Source organism: Pezoporus flaviventris, unplaced genomic scaffold (assembly GCF_033815535.1).
Source record: "Pezoporus flaviventris isolate CSIRO_AGI_PZ_B2104156 unplaced genomic scaffold, CSIRO_AGI_Pfla_v1 ptg000036l, whole genome shotgun sequence".
NCBI classification, from domain to species: domain Eukaryota; kingdom Metazoa; phylum Chordata; class Aves; order Psittaciformes; family Psittacidae; genus Pezoporus; species Pezoporus flaviventris.
In genome coordinates this window covers 38,088,984-38,105,419 of record NW_026892584.1, presented here as the reverse complement: position 1 = coordinate 38,105,419, position 16,436 = coordinate 38,088,984, and the positions used below count along the sequence as shown (strand labels likewise).

Genomic DNA, 16,436 nt, shown 5'->3' with positions numbered 1-16,436 from the left:
CTGGTGCTGAAAAGCTGTTCGCAACGAACAGTTTCCTTGTCTGGGGGCGGGGTAGGGGGAGATGGAGGCAGAGAGAGGAAAAAAAAAACAAATAATCGCAGGAGATGTGGTGGGAGAGCGGAGGTAGAGGAGAAAAAGTTGGTTTCCAAGAATCTCCCAAGTTAGAAGCGCAGGCCGTTGTGGGCATTTACCTGCGTGTGAAAAAGGAGGACAAGTGCACCGAGATTCGGTCCCTGGGAACTCGGCGTCTCCCGATTAGTGGCTGATACTTAGTTTCTCCACGGGAAAATCCTCTCTGCCAGGATTTTAAGGGGGGTGGGGGGGAAGAGAGAGAGAAGAGGGTCGGAGCGCGTGTGCGGATCGGGTGTGCGCGCGTGTCCCGCTACCATCACACTTCGGGTAGGGAGAGAGGAGGGAGAAAAAAAGAGAAAAACCCGTCTCCCTCAACCCACACAGATATTTGTGTTGTTGGAAAACTGTTCGAAAGAAATGCAAGGGGGACGTGCTCGCCGCCGAGGAGCTGCGGCGGCGCCTGGAAGAAAGAGCGGCCCGAGTTCCCCCTGGGAGCTGCCGCTCCCGGGAACGGACGGCGGGGAGCGTGCCCCAGCGCCGAGCCCGGACGGCGCAGAACGGCCGCCGCAATGAACACCAGCGCAGCGGCGGCACCGGCGGGCAGGGCCCCGCAGCTTCCAGCCCGCACCTGCCTCCCCCGATCCCGGCCACCGCCCCCCGCCCTGCCGAGCCCCCGCCGCGCCCGGGGAAGTTTGGCCGTGCGTGAGGATGCGGATCTGCTTCTTGCCCCCCCGGCTCTCCTCCGCTGCCGGCACTCCGCGCACCACGAAAGCGAAGCTGCACAAAGCCCGGAGCGGCTCCGAGCCCTGCATGGGCTCGACTTGGTGTGTGTGCGGTGCGTGGTGTGCGGGTGCGGGTGTGTGTGTGTGTGTGTGTGTGTGTGTGTGTGTGTGTGTGCGCGGGTGTGCGCGGTGTGTGCGAGTGGCGTTTCTTGTTCTCTCGCAGGGTACAGTGTTAAAAAGCCACCGCTAGTCGCCCCCAGTGCTCCTACTCTCTGGGTCTTTTTGTCTCTAGTGCAGATTAAACGTCACGTCCGCACTTGAACTTGAATTTTATCCCATTGTACAGAGGCAGCCCCAGCCATAGAGAGACAGAGCGCTCCCAGAGAACCAGGACTCCGCCATCTTCACATTGCAATATATAATAGTAATAGCCAGCACCAGCCCAGCTGCACTGGGGGCTTCCTTCCTTCCAGTCCCAGTGCCAGGCGAGGGGGGAAGAGTGCAAAGTGGTGCAGGAGCATTGGCAAGCCAAAAGCACCCGGGCAGAGCAGTGCCACTTGAACTGGGAAAGAGGAGACACAGTTTTGGCTACCCCTTTTCAAAAAAATTCTCTCTATATATCTACCCAGCAAGGGTCAATTTCTGAAAAAACATTTTTTTTGGCTTTTTTTTTTTTTTTGTGTGTGTGTGTGTGGGGGCAATCCCAATTCTAGTACTTTTTTTTTTTTCCTGCTTTTCAGATTTTTGCTTTTTATTTTTTTTTTTCCTTCCTTTTTTACCCTCCTGGTGGAAGAACGCACTTGCCAATTTGCCAAGCACTCTGGAAAGAGAGAAAAAGAAAAGTGTCACTGGCGGTGCATATCCTCCTAAGTTCAAGAAGAGATCTGGAAGTCCAAGTGGCAGAAGCAGTGGAGAAAAGACAGTGTGTGAAAGAGAGAAAAAAAAGAGCGAAAAAGACCTGATGATGATGATGATGATTTTTAATTGAGAGGGGATCCCATCCAGTGCACCACAGCAGCGACAAAAAGGAGGCGCTTTTTCTTTTTTTTTTTTTTTTTTTTTTTAAGAAGAAGAATTCGATAAAGAAGAAGAAGAATAAAGAGGAAAAAAAACAGAGGAGGATCGGCCCCCCACTACATCCCCCCAAACCAGTGCAGCTCTCCAGGCGATGCCAGTGTAAATGCCAGGGCAATGTCCCGTCGCAAGCAGGGAAACCCGCAGCACTTGTCACAAAGAGAGATTATCACACGTAAGTTTGAACTTGGAACCAGACCGAGACGAAATCGAGGAGCAAGATTAGGGAAGGGGAGGAAGCTGGGGGGGGGGGGGGGGGGGGGGGAAGGAATGACTCCAGGAGAAACCAAAGCTGGTAAATGACTTCAGAGAGAGGGAGAGGAGAAGGGAATTAAAGAGGGGAGGGGGGTGTGCGGCTAGGGGGATGGGCTGGGGGTGGAGGGGGGGAGAAGCCCGAAGTTTGCTGTGCGTTTTTGCAGCGGTGCGGAGGTGAGGCGGGCAGGCAGGCGGCGTGGAGCGGGGAAGGCGCTGCCAGCGGGGCGAGCGTCGCGCGGGGCTCCCCCGGGGAGCGGGAACAGGGGGCGGCGGGGCGAGGCCCGCTGCTCCGGGCTGGGCCGGGCCACCCCGCGGGACTCTGCTGCTCGCCCCCGGCCCTGCTCCTCGTTCCCTGCTCCTGGGATAGCGCGGAGCGGTGGGAAAAGTTGCTTCTGCGTGACAGGCGGGCCGGGGAGGGGGAGGCGGATCAAGGTGGGCAGCGAGGGGGAAAGCAGCGGAGCGGCCGGGAGGGAACTTAACGGAAAGCACGTGGAAGGGGTGGCCGGGGCAGCTCGGGCCGGCAACGGCGGGCGCCGAGCTCCCGTCGCGGGGCCGCGGGGCAGGTAGCTGGGCAGGCTGCGCCCTGCCCGCCCCAGGTGCATTGCCGGAGGGGGAGATAGCTCTCCTCCAGAGAGGGGAAGAAGCAGGATCAGCTCGGCTAGGGTTAGAGGCAGGACAAGGGCTGCAGAGCGGCCGGGGGCGGGCGGCAGAGTCTGTTGGTGGCGGGGGCCGCAGGGAAAGCCGAGGCGGGGGACGGGGCTGGGGGGGCCCGAAATGCAGGCCGGGCAGCGGCGCCGGCTCCGATGCTGGGGCAGGAGCGGAGGCTGCACTTTGCCGAAGCTCCCATTGTGAAATGAAAACACACACATACCCGCCCCCCGAAAAAAAAATAGGGAAGGGAAAGATAGAGTGGGGGGAGGGAAGGAAGTTCCCCCCTCCCCCCCTCCATCATCCCCCCTCCTCCCCGTTCCCACCCCTAAAGCTCCGGGAGAGGGGCGAGCGCTTGCAGGCACAGTCGGGGGCAGGTCCCCGCGCCGGGCACCCCGCTCCTCTGGTCCGCTGCTCCCGCAGAGCTTGTGCCGCGGGGGAAGAGGAGAGGGTCTCCTCCCGGGGCGCGGGGCCCCCAGGGCTCTCCGCTGCTCCGCCGCCACCGACGCACGGGGAGGGGGTGGGAGGTCAGGAGGTCCCCATTTACCTCCTGTAGCATCGGACCTGTTTCGGGGAAGGGGGGGTAAAACATGCCCGGGGCTCCGTTGCGAGGACTGGGGGTGCGGAGGCCGGGATGGGGCCCCGCACCGCGCCGGGAAGGCCGGCCGGACGCACACCCCCCACCCCACCAACCGAGTCCGCAAGTTGCTGCGGGGGGCGGCGGCGCTCACGGAGCCAGCCCGGGGCTGAGCCTGAGCTGCAGCGGATCCGAATATTTATGTTGAGATTTTAAAGAATTTAAATAAATAAATAAAATATTCCCCCGGCTTCTCTCCCCTCCCCTGAAAGCCAAGAATAGGAGCCATCTGCCAGGAGCATTTGGTGCTTGCGAGCTCTTCTCTTTGTTACCGGTGATAAATTTCTGTTTGTAAGATCTCCTTGGGAATCGATATATATATGTGTATATAATTTTTCCACCTCCTGTGAGATTTTTTCCTTTCCGGAGCGGAGGGTTGTGGGGTGACGGTTTGGGTCCCGAAATCGCAATTTCTTTTGCTCTGTCTTTCCTTTTTCTTTTCTTTTTTTCTTTTTTTTTTTTTTTATGTGTGCCTTTATTTTTTAACCCATTCCTCCTCCACCCCCCCCCCCTCCCCCAGCCCATCAGCTGGCGGAACATAAATGAAGATGCATCTGATATTCAGCTCTTTCTGGTGTGTATGTGTGTGTGTTTATGTGTTTAATTCATTGTTATTTTGGAGCCAGATTTGCATCACCATAAAAGGTGGCTTTCCCCCCTCCTCAGTTTCCTCCCCTTCGTTAATTGCATTTTTGTTTTTAACCATCCTGTTTGGAAAACGTGTTTACCATTTTGTTGGTGGCTTCTTAATTTCCCCCACTTTTAATTTTTTTTGAAATTATTTTTAAAGGAAAAGCACCCACAACCCTCTAAATCCCCCTGTGCAATTTCTGCCACTTCTTTTCTGTCTCACTTGTGAGGAGATGTGGGGTGTTGAAAGGGGGTGCCTGGAAAATCTGGTTTGTTGCACGCGTCTGAATTTGTTTAAAAGGGTGAAACACTTATTTTCTCCCTGCTTTTGCTGCTGGTGAGGGTGGGGGTAGAGAAGAGAGCCAGGTAGGTTTGTTCTTCCAATTTGATCTCCTTTTCTGATCGGTTTACTTGAAAGTAAATAATGAGGCAGGAGAGCATTAAAAGGTACCGAGTTGCTGCGTGTACAATGGGTTTAGCGGGGAGGCTGGGGAGGAATGGAGAGCAGAGCGGTACGCAGCTTTCTTCCCTCCCCTCTTGCATTTATCTCCCTCTCCATCCTGAGGAAGCTGGCGGAGCAATCAGACTGCATACTGAACAGTGGCAGAAAAAAAATGAAGGTATCCAGGGGCGGTGGGGGCCGGGACGGGGGCACCGGGATGAGTAGCATTGCAGCGCACAGGCGCTGAGCCTGGGCTGCGAGGGTAGGGGGTTGCAATCTCCGCACTCCTCGGGAAGGTGTCTGTCATTCCTGGGGAAAAGCAGCCAGGGAGACTGTGTTCCCTAAAGGGGAGTTTGGAAAGTAGAGGGCAACGGAGTGGGAAACATTGCAACAAAATAAAGCCAACCCAAGACAAGCCCCCAAAGCTGGGATGAATTGATACTGTTTTAAGAAATCTTGCGTTTATGTCATGCTTATCTTGGGCTTCCCCTCCCCGCGACTCCTTTTTTGGCATCTGTCAGGAGAGTTACATTTCAGGATGGATTGGAGGTCCTTGCCAGGCAAGAAAAGAGAATGGGAGAGAGATGGGGAGAGAGGGAGAAGGGTTTTCTGACACTGCTCAGCTGGAGTTTATTGGGTTTCATGCTCTTGGTGTTCAGAGAAATGTTTAGATCCTGAGCGTAAGAGAAACAAACACAGAAAGCAGGGAGGCTGCAGTGTAGCTGTGCTCCAGAGCTGAAGCGTCTCATTAGCACGGTGGTCTTTAAGACTACCAAATGAAGTGGCCTGTTCGTCCTCACCAGGCTTACTCAGGCAGCCTTGCAGTGGGTGTATATGTAGGACCAAACGTGGGGAAACACATGGAGATGAAAGAGTAGCTCTGGACCTTTCTTCAGTGGTGTTGGGCAAGAACAAACTTTGTAGCCGAGCTCACTTAGATGGCTGGACAAAGCAAAAGGGGTGATGATGTAGAGAAGAGGAGGCTGAGCTGTGGAGCTGCTCCGTGCGAAGAAATGTTATTTTGGTTTGATTCAAATTGCTGATTTTCCAGCTTAAGATCTTTTTTTAACTTGAGAAATCTGTTTTCAAACTAGCCCTGCATTTTGCATTTGAAGGAAATGTGAAAGGCGAGAGCATGTGAAAAGCTCACTGGTAGCAGTTTTGCAGAGGGTGGCAAAGCAAGAACATTTCTGTAGAGCAGCAGCAAAGATTGGGAGGGAAAGGCACAGTAAAATCATACAATTCCAGGTAAAGCACCAGGTTTCCCAAGGAGGCTCTTCAGTACCTGGTCAACAGGTTCCCTAGGAAGAGTAATAGTTTCCTTTATTGCTTTGTATTTGTATGTAATCATTAAACACAATAATAAAAACCTATGATTTTTTGCATGTCAAAGTTTTGCAAATTGCCTCAAGGAGCTTCTCTTAAAATGGACTTAGATTTAGTGCAATTAATGTGCTTTTCCTGCAGGAAAGCCCCACACCAATGTAATCAACTCTAATGCAAAGAAAATATAAGTGATGAGTGGAGAATCAGTGAGGAAGTTATTATTATTTTGGAGATGGCTGACTTTTTCATAATATCCGCATAGTTGTGCACAGAGCGGCTTAGCATGCTTTTAGAAGGCATTACATGTGTTGGCTTTAAATAGGACAGGAAAGAAAAAAAGGGTCGGTGTGCTGTTGACTTCTAGGTTACCTTTCATTTTACTATATTTGTATCGGGTTTACAGGATCGAAAAATAAAAACTGGCACATTTTCATAGTTCCTGGTCTTTTAAATTATTTTGTAAAAACTGGCGCAGGGTGACTAGACTATGGATCTGGATTGTTCTGTCCTTTTTGGTTGATGTGCTCAGTGGCTTAAATAGATGTACGGAGGGTGAGAAATAATTTGCATTTTTTGCTGGTCGGCAGATGCAGAGCATATTTTGTCAGCCTTATTTAAATACCAAGAAATAAAAGTCTTTAGGATTTTGCAACCTGGCTGTCTTTAGTAGGAATGGTTGGAGCCCATGTCTTGCACAAAATGCATTTCTCTGCAGAACAAAGAGTTGTGTTGTGGCGTATTTGATAATAATTATGACTTAAAGGAGCGTGTGCTCATACAAATTATTGATACTGGCTACCAAATTCAGTTGACACCTCTTCGGCGGCACTTCCCAGGGCTGAGCTTGCTGCTACCAAATCCTTTCGTTTAAAGAACTCCTCGCACGAGATGTTCGCTTCTCTCCCACATTTCCTACCTGGATAGCTTTGCTCTCGGTGTTGTTTGTAGATGGGAAAATACTTTCCAAAATAAACTTTGCTGGCTTTTTCAGTTGCCTCGCAGTCTGCCTGGTGCCCCGGCTGCCAGTGGCGGGTGCTGGCGACTAGGGGGAGCTCCCGGCCCGCCGAAGGCGGCCGGCTCCTGGATGCTCTGCCCGGGAACCGGCCGCCGCGGCTCGGCCCGCCGGCGCTGCTGCAGAACGCTTTCGCTAAAGTTGTAGTATTGATTTTCATGCGAAGATCTATAGAGCGCTCGCTGAGAGGGGCTGCCAGCCAGACAAATTTATTTTTAGCTAAATCGCCGCTGATTAATTGAATCGGGCAGACAGGAGTTTTTAAATTAAAATTAGTTTTTAACAGCATCTTTTATTGTCAACACACAGTCTCTAAATTAACCATTTGTTGTCAGATTGTGATCGGGGTAATGATACCTGTACATGAGCGAGTCTCTGTGCGTGCGTGTGTGTGTGAAAACCGACGGAGGTCCGTTCATTTGTTCCAGTGGATGTAGAAACACAGAGCGAGGAAGCTGGAGTTCTAGGAGAAGGTGTGCACAGGAATAAAGCAGACACAAATGGACATAATTTGGCATTGTCAGAAAGTCACATGTACCCCTGCCGAGGGGATCTGATAATATATAGTTTACCGTACTTTGAGCCTCAGGTCCTTACAGCAAAAAATCTGTAGCTCCCGCAAATGAAAATAAGCATTGTTTATTTATTTCTTTTTCCTAGAGAATTAAACACAAAATTGCATCTGTCATACAGAAGTTGCTGCTGAGCAGCTCCCAGGCTGCTCTGTGGTGTTTGTGCTGTTCTCTGCTGCAGTTGGCTTACGCATCGTGGAGGGACTTCAGTGGTACTCTTTCTTGCCTAAACATAAAATTCTGTGGTGTACACAAGGGGAGCTTTGATCAGTGGAAGTTTATTTTACCCAACCTGACAAATTCAAGTTATGGCATTGTTAACATAGCACAAGCATCTTATTTTTAGGGTGCAATATGTGGACAAGGTTATCTCTTGACAGGAAAGCAAATTTTATCGTAACCTGAAAGAGAAGTAAATTAGGTCAGACAAAAGATCAGGGCTGTCATCAGCTGTACAAAACCCCTTCACTCTTAAGTAGAGAGGGCCAGCAATTTATCTGATGATTTCTCTACTTTGTTTAATGTTTGAATTGAGCTAGTTGGAAGCCTGTAGACTGAAGCCAGCTTGTTTGGCAGATGGGTAAGCTGAAAAGCAGTTCTCCAGGCTGCTGCTGATGCTAGTGTTCCCCAGCCATGGGGAAAACCTTCCCTTCTCCCCTCCCAAAACCTCAGGTATTGCTGACTGTGGCTTTCTTTCCATTCCACGACTGTTAACTTTTACCGAGAGAAGCAACAATCCCCCTGTCCTCCTCCCCATTGCCTCTGCCCATCCAGCTCACACTCTGCCTCCCACCATCCCATTCCCCCAGGTCGAGGCCTGGTGGAAAAGTCTCCCTGCAGAGACCTGCTACCCCAAAACGGCTCGCCGCCTCCTTGCTGGAGCATTCCTTCTTTTTGTTGCAGTTTGGTTTCCCCAGGGCTGTGTTGCAGTTGTCAGTTGAATTTGGTCTCCCCTCGGCAGCCTCCAGAGAAAGCACACAGAAATAAATGGGGGCTGGGGGTTACCGCCTGTTTTAAAGTTAGCTACTCCGTAAAAGGACTTGATGAAGCATCAGCATTGGCTGTAGCCAGATTTATATATATGTATCTTTTTAATGGGGGAGGGAAAAGGCATCAATAATTGCGTGCATTGATAAGTGCATGATTCACTCAGCTTCTCTTACTACGGCACCTTCCTCTTTTGTGTTTATTTACTTTCTTAAAATGTATCTGGGCAGGCTGCACACCGTTCCTTGGCACCCACGGTTACAGCCTCAGAGGCAGTTGTGCGTTCAGCTCCTGAATATCAGCTAAATTTGCTAACTGTCTGCCCTCCCTCACGAAAAGCTGGTGCGTGCACCGTACTGTAGACCCTTGTTGGAGATTTAAGTAGCAGCTTCTTTTTTTTTTTCCTTTTTTTTTTCAAAAGGATATATAAAAAATTCCTAAAGCAGGCTATTTGAAAACAGATTAAAGCAGAGGGACACACTCCATGTGTTGCAGGCACGCGCCACTAGAAGGGGGTTAGGAGAATATCATCATTTTACTGGCAAAAGTGACACCAGATCGGGGATTTGATTAATGGTGTAGCATTCACAGGGCTTAGTTCTGTGTTTTTGACATATGCAAGTCTTTTGTGTAGTTGCCTCAGTGCAAGAAATTCCGTTTTTTTTTTTGTTTGTTTGTTTGTTTTTTTTTCCTGGAGCAGCTGATAATTTGTGTGTGCTGAATATGCCCAAGGTACTTTCCAAAGACTAGGCACTAGACAGCGTAGTATAAAAAACGAATCCAAAGTTAAGGGAGAGGAAAGAAACACACTGGTTTACTTAACTTTTTTATGACCCCTTTTACTAAGCCACTGGAAGGAGCCATAAATTCACTGAATGTTATAATGAATATGCTTCAATGAAAGTAAAAAAAGGCTTAAGAAAATTGTATATAAGCAGCAGTGTGCCGTACACAATTGAGAAATACAGCCTCTTTAGAGCAGGATATTTAAGAAAGGAACAGAGCAGTTGTGTATTTAATACATGTTCTAAACTAATTACTTAATTTTGATCATGCCTTTTAAATACCTTTTGATCATGCCTCGGGTAGAGAATCTGTGCTTCCAATATCATTTTCTACACCAGTAAAAAGCCTGTTTCCAAATACTACTCCTTCTCCTTTTGCGGCACCAAGCACTCCTTTCTCTCCTTGGTTGTCGTTTAGTTTTAAATAAAACAAATGTATTCACTGGGGAACAAAGAATGCTTTTATATCACATCATCACATCCCATTTTTATCTGCAGAGATTTACAGCTTCTGCTGTCTATAGGAGAGCCTATGCATTTTGCACTCTCAAAAGCAGTAAATATTTTTTATGAATGTATAGTTTACTTAAGGGGAGACACGCCACTCCCTTCTTTAACGCTGTACGTAGTTTCAGATGAAATAACATCCGACAAGTGCTGGAGATTCACACTGATCCTTGGATATTCCTAGCTTTTGTTCTGTTTGGGTCCAGCATGGTCATTGTGTCATTTTCCTTCTTCTTTTCTGTAAACCCTGATGTGTTGGCTGGCTCTTTGTGGAGGTGCTTGGGCTTGCTCCATCTCAGGTGTGTACAGAGGGTTAAACTGCTTTCTGAGAGATTCAGGCTACCCTGCAAAAGGTGTCTGATTAAAGGCATTGCAGCAGAGCCCTCTAACTCAGAGCTGTGCAGGGTGCAAAGGCGTTGGAGTGAAGCAGGCTATTTCACCCATCCTCCCTGCACTGCTGGGTCCTCATCCCCTCCATCCTGGTCCTCTCGCTGTCAGTACCTAGCAGGGGCTGTGCCATGCGCTGGGCTCCATCCTTCCTGCTGTGGGCCACCACCACCAGCCATGCTGAGCCACTGTCCAGTGTGTGGGGCTGGCATGCGTGCTGCAGTGGCGGATGTGACTGGATGGCTTTGGCTCGGCAGCTGCAGGGGGGCCATGTGCGGTGCAGTGGAGATTTGCTGCTCTCTCCGCCTTTGTGCACTTCACACATGCCTGAGACTCAGAAAGTGAGGCAGAGCTGCTGCTCATAACCCCTGTTTCTGGGGCTTCCCCATCATGTTCTTTTGGCCAACTCAGCCTCAGACTTTTATTTAGAAAAAAAAAATAATACCACAAACAATTGTTTTTCAACCCTCAGAAAAAAATTGATGGCAGATAAGCAGTGCCTAGAACTGCTGAGGGTGGTGCTGAGGCAATATGTAGGCATAAGCTCAACTCTGCACCTTGCAGCTGCAGGGAGCTGCGGGAGGCTCTGGAAACAGGTTATTGATAAACTTTGACGGCGAGGAGCTGCGTTGCCCACTTTGAGCAGTGTTAGTCTTTGTGCAGTGAGGATCCTGCCACTGATCACAGAGATAACCCAGCTAAAGAGAGTGTGATGCGAGCTATTTCCGTTAAGCATGTTGATGTTAAAGTAAATGTGACATGTGGGTGTTGATTGAAGAGACATCATTTTCAGGCCTGCTTTGGCCCAACAACACCCTGAAGAGGAAGTCACTTCTTTGTGCTCACTCCCCAGCTAGGCTGAGCTCTTTCTGGATGTGCCTTCAAGACAGCAGTGACTGCGTGTGGAGATGGGTGCGCTTGGCACACTGTGGCACACTTGCAGGCAGCTTCCCATGCCTGGACAGCGTGAGCCATGTCCCAGTATTGGACTCCGGGCTGCCCCAGCTTGTCTCAGAGATGGGTGGCCCCTGGGGTAGCCCACACTTTGCCCCTCAGGTGGGCATGAGGGCAGGCGGTGACTGTGTTGGGGTGCTGGGGCAGACCGGGTACCCAGCAGCACCTCTGCGGTGAAGGCACTGGCAGCGCTTGCTTTAACCACCCTGTTATCGATTTGTGCAGAAACTGGCCGCAGAGAGGAGGTTTCACACGCAATGCTTTGGCCTAGCACCAAGCTATTCCCTCTACCCCCTTTTCCTTCCCCCTTCTGATACTGTGGGATGGGAAAAATAACTAAGAGAATAGGTTGGCAACTTTTTGATCCCTTCTTACTTTGGTTCTGCAGTGCAATAAAAAATCAAGGAAATAAATTGCTGCTGCTTGGATCCAGCCTCACCCAGACCCTGTCAGCAAGCATCCGTGGTCCTATCCTCTGAGGACTTGTAAACGATTTTTAGTAACAGTCTTTTTCACTATTAGTGGGTAGGAGTTTGAAACATCTGACAGACAGAAAGTACTTAGCATGTGCATTTGCTTTAATACTGGGCATGAGATTATTGTTTGCATGGGGCACATATGTTCTAATGATGTCACCATGCTGAAGTAGGAGCACTGGTGGTTTTGTGACAGTGCGTTTATGGAATTAAGGAATTTGTCCACTGTATACTGGTGTGGTAGTCAGCCAGAGAGCCTGGAAATGCTGCTTAGAGTCCAGGCAACAAGTGTAATGCTTTTAGTTGTAGAAGCAAATGATTCAGATCATCTGGTTGCATTAATTTTATGAAACCATCAGGTAACAACAGTGTCACTCATGTCCCCATAGATTGCACATCCCTAACTCGTTGTTCTGCCTGGGCAGGCAATGCCAAGGCAGTCCTGTTTGGAGGAATCTCTGGGTGCAGGGAAAATGCCGGGCACACCTTAGCACACCTGGAGGACCCAGAGCACGAGTCCTGGCTGGAAATAGCTCATTTGCATTTTTTTCCTTTTCCCACGTAAGGAAGATGAGATGTTTTCCATCCTTTTTTTTGGTGTGGCTTGATTTCTCCTTCTTAAAAATAATACAAATTAATTTTAAATAAATACTCATGAGGAAACACCCTCCTCCCCCCAAACCCAGCTACCAACGAACAACAATAAAACCACAGAGTTAAATTCAAATAATGTGAAGCGACTCATTTGAAACCCACAGACACAAGTGGAGTCAGAATTTTAGATTGAGACTGGCCTAAATTGTCCTATTGGTATTAAAGGACTCCTTAAACAGCCTAGGATCTTGGCTGTTGTATTAACCAGGCATGACCCGATGCGTTATGGGCTGGACTTGCAGGCTTTTTTCTCTTTTCCTTTGTGGGTTTTAAATCTCTCCTGTAATGTTACTTGAATGTAGGTTTTTAATGGCTTGAGTTGTCAATAGGAAGAGTTTGTGTGTTTTTTTTTTTTTCTTAGTAAAAAAAAATATGCAAATTGACATGGATAAAATGCATTTGAAGATCTATTCAGTATTTTGTTTTTCATTCTTTTATGCCTGTTTTCCGTGTCCTGAATAAGGGGATATAATACAGCTTCTGCATTCTTAAGTGTATGGCTGGTCTCATGCTTGATGATTTATTAAGCTCAAATCAGAAATAGAGTTAATAGCAAAAAGTCTTTTGATATTTTGAAACCCAATTACTACTGATCACGCGGGCCCAGCATACCAAGAAAACAAAAAGCTGATTTTTAGTAATGTGACGACTGACAAAATATGAAGGAATACCAGATGTTATTTAAAAAAAGTGCCATTGCAGAGTCCTTGGAAAGAGAGTGAGCAAGTGGAAGCAAATAGGCATATGTGGATTTAAATAATATTCAGATGAAGTGTAGAACTGAAAAGAAAGAATTTGTAACACTTTAGTTGGTCAAACCTCCTTCATGTTTCCACAGGCGCCTGCTCAGGACCCTTACAAGTGCAGCACTTTTGCTACCTTTTTGGAAGAGCACAATTCAAATAGCAGGCAGAAAAATATAATAAACCTCACATTAAAAAGATAATAAAGTTGAAATCTGTGCTTTTCTTTTTGTTTGGTACATATATATATGCCAAAATTTCAGCCTTAGCAATTTAAGAGATGCACTTCAATCTGAAGGCTGTACAGGAATGTTAGGTAAAAATGGTAACAAGCATTTTCTCCCTCTTACGACCCTTGGTTTAGTTCCTGTTTTTGTGTTGTCTTTTCCAGTTCTTTGTCCCATCTCCTGCGTGTGTATCTGCATGCCTGCGCGTGCCTCTCTTTATGGGTATTTTTTTAATATTTTGACACACTGCTCCCCCTTAATAGGAATTCTTCCTACAAATACCACGCACATTTCTAAAGGACCCTTTTCATAGTCCTTTTCTTTTGGCTCTAAAATGATGTATATGTAATTGGTAATTAAAGGTGCAAGCTCTCTTCAATATAAACAATATTGCTCAATGTTAGATCATTAAAGGGAACCGCAGCACTAAATAATTACCTTTTGCATCGTGACACGCTGTTCGCAGGCATCCGCTCCCTTCCCTGCAGTCCCTGTTCAGCGCAGGGTTATGGTTACATTTTCACTAAGGCAAGGAGGCACCTTTTCATGACATAAATTGGTGAATTAATTACGTAGAATTGTCTTCAAACTCCGTTTAAACTTAAATTAAGGGGAAATTAAGGGCCTTCCTGTGTCCATCATCTGCCTTAGCAGGATGGTCTGTGCTTGGGGGCTTCTCTGGGGTCCCTGTGCTTTTCTGCTGTCACTGGTGCTGTTGCTGCTCTCTGCTTTGCTGTTGATAAGCTGATACAACTTGCAATACAGCTGGTAGATATACTGATCAATTATTTATTCTGCAAGGCAAAAATGGGGTCAATTCTTTTTCTAAAATGCCTTTTTCCAGGCTCAACCATTTTTGTTGCCAGGTAATACATTTCACCTTCTACCTCTTGTCCCTTTCCTGTGGTTGGGGTTTTTTTTTTTGGTTGTTTTTTTTTTTTTTTTCAATTTTCTCAAGAGTAGGACAAAACTCTTTTTGGCCAGGAGGAGAATCCAGATCTGGATTATAACATCTGTTTATCTCAGTCTTACTTCTTTGAAATATTTGTGTGACTTATTTTCCCGAGGAAATCCATAAGCAAACCGCTTGGGCTAATGGAGAACATTTTTCCTTTAATCCTGATTCGATTAGAGGTCTCACTCACTGATTTACATACTGTTAGTTCCTGTTTTGTTCAGCCCAAATCCTGTAGTCGTTGCAGAGGCAAAACAGCCTTAGGCAAAAGTCAGTGGAAATTTTGCCTGAGCGAAGACCAAGGTTTGTATGATTTGGCAGTTACACAGCAGAACAAGAAAAAACAATCCAAAAACCACATTTTGCCCCAGAAATGAATTCTGATCCATAATTATTTTATAATGTAACAATTATCTTCTAAATACCCATTAAAAACACACTGTGTTTTATTAATTGTGAAATGAGAAGTTGGTTATTTCTTAGAAACTGATGTAGGTCACTCAGAAATGCTTTTCCAGTCTTTGGGGGTAAATGCTATGAAATCCATCAGGTCCATGGGTAAGATTTAAACAAAAAGCTTTTATTAATCTATATAGCAACTGTGGGGTTATTGGACATCAGGAAAATTGAGTGGAAGATTTCAGGCTCAGCCCATGTTCCAGTGTGTTAAAGAAGTGCCTCATTCTCTTTCCCACTGTAGACACTTCTGAAACCCCTTAACTTCTCATGAAACTATATCCTGCTTACCTTACTCTTGCAAATAGTTTGCTGTAGTTCTTGCTAATTGGTGGTCATTTAACTGTGCAGGTGTCTCTGTAATGGGACATAGTGATAATAATTTTGCATGCCACAGAGAGCCTGATCTTGCTCATGAGCTTTCCTCCTCTCTGAAATAAGAGGAAAGGTTTGGGTGCATAAGCTTTGCTGGATGGGGCCTTGGCCAGATGGCTGGGAGACATGGTGGGAATGAGAAGGTGGGATAAAAAGAGAGAAACTATTTCAGAAAGTGACTTGGGGCTCGAACGTTTGCAAAATGGCTCTTTGCTGATATCCTTGCAGCGCTGGCAGCAGTGGGAAGGAGTTGTCAGGAAAGCTATGCCAGGTCAGCTTTTCCATTTTGTTTCAGGCACGATTGGTTGCAAAATACATTGAAATCATTCTGGGAGAGCAGAAAAGCTGAAAAATAAGAGAAAGATCTAATCAAACTTGGCTTTTTGGGGCAAGGGAGGAAGGCTGGGCCTCTTGTGATGCATCCTTCAGAGTCTGTGAACATTCAAAGCAATCTCTTTCTCTTCTCCCCTCACCCCTCTCCTCCCTCTTTCTCCTTGTCCATGTAAAGCAGAGGCTGACCATGTGGAACCGGCACTCGCCGATGAGGATGAGAGCCTGGCAATAGCAGAGCCGGGTGGCATCAGCATCGCTGCAGGCGGGACAGACCCCGACTTGTTAACCTGTGGACAGTGTCAGATGAACTTCCCGCTGGGAGACATCTTGGTTTTTATAGAGCACAAGAGAAAACAGTGCAATGGCACTGGTGGTGCCTGCTATGAAAAGAGCATGGATAAGAGCAGCCCTCCCCCCTCCTCACGTGCCGAGCTCAGGAAAGTATCAGAGCCAGTGGAAATCGGGATCCAAGTCACACCCGATGAAGAAGACCGTCTTCTCACGCCTACAAAAGGAATTTGCCCCAAGCAGGAGAACATTGCAGGTACAGCATGTTTTACACTCAATCAACTGACTAGGCAATCTTTTAACGAGAGCCCTCTAGAAAGTGCTGTGAAACAGAGGCTTCAGTAGCAGGTTTTTGTAAGAGCCATCATCCTGGAGGATCCCCATGGCTGCACAGGACTCAGGAGGGCTGTCCACCATATTTAATTATAGCTATCTGCCAGCTCCCAGAGAGAGGGTCCTCTCAGTCCTCTGGGAGAACCAAGGGGCAGTCTGTACATGTAGGAAAAAGCAGAAAGTTGGGGTCAGGAGCCATTTCAGGAGCGTCCTTAAGCAAGTAACAGTGGTGGAGGGATAGGGGACTTTGGTGAGATGCTCAGTTCAGTCCAGATCAGATTCTCTTTGTCACATGCAGTCCCACTGGGAAGGATCAAATCCTGGCCCTACTGAAGTCAGTGGAAAAATCCTCTTCCTACTGGCCACAGTGGGAAGATTTAGTTGCAAAGGCTAAAGCAGGGGTTCATTAAGTCCTTGCTTGCTCTTTTCACTGAGGTAGGCATCAGCTTCCTGGTCTGCATTGCTGCCTGTGTCTGCTGTCCTGGGTCTCTTCAGACAGCTGGAGTTGGCTGGGCAGCACCCCCATTAACATGCGCACCCCAAATGGGGCTTTTGAATGAGAAGAGCACAGGCTGGCTCTGGTGAG

At 47.7% G+C, this 16,436-nt stretch overlaps 1 protein-coding gene across 4 annotated transcripts in view; it reads left to right on the top strand.

Moving 5' to 3' along the window:
- The first annotated feature begins 993 nt into the window (after positions 1–993).
- BCL11B (BCL11 transcription factor B) overlaps positions 994–16,436 on the top strand; it is a 91,936-nt gene continuing 76,493 nt past the window's right edge. The window contains exons 1-2 of one of the 4 annotated variants that reach the window (XM_061463957.1): positions 994–2,043; positions 15,405–15,773. In XM_061463957.1, the coding sequence (XP_061319941.1) occupies positions 1,986–2,043; positions 15,405–15,773 (427 nt within the window). In that variant the 5' untranslated portion in view covers positions 994–1,985. The remainder of the gene's footprint in view (positions 2,044–15,404; positions 15,774–16,436) is intronic. The other 3 variants (XM_061463958.1, XM_061463959.1, XM_061463960.1) reach the window with 3 other exon arrangements.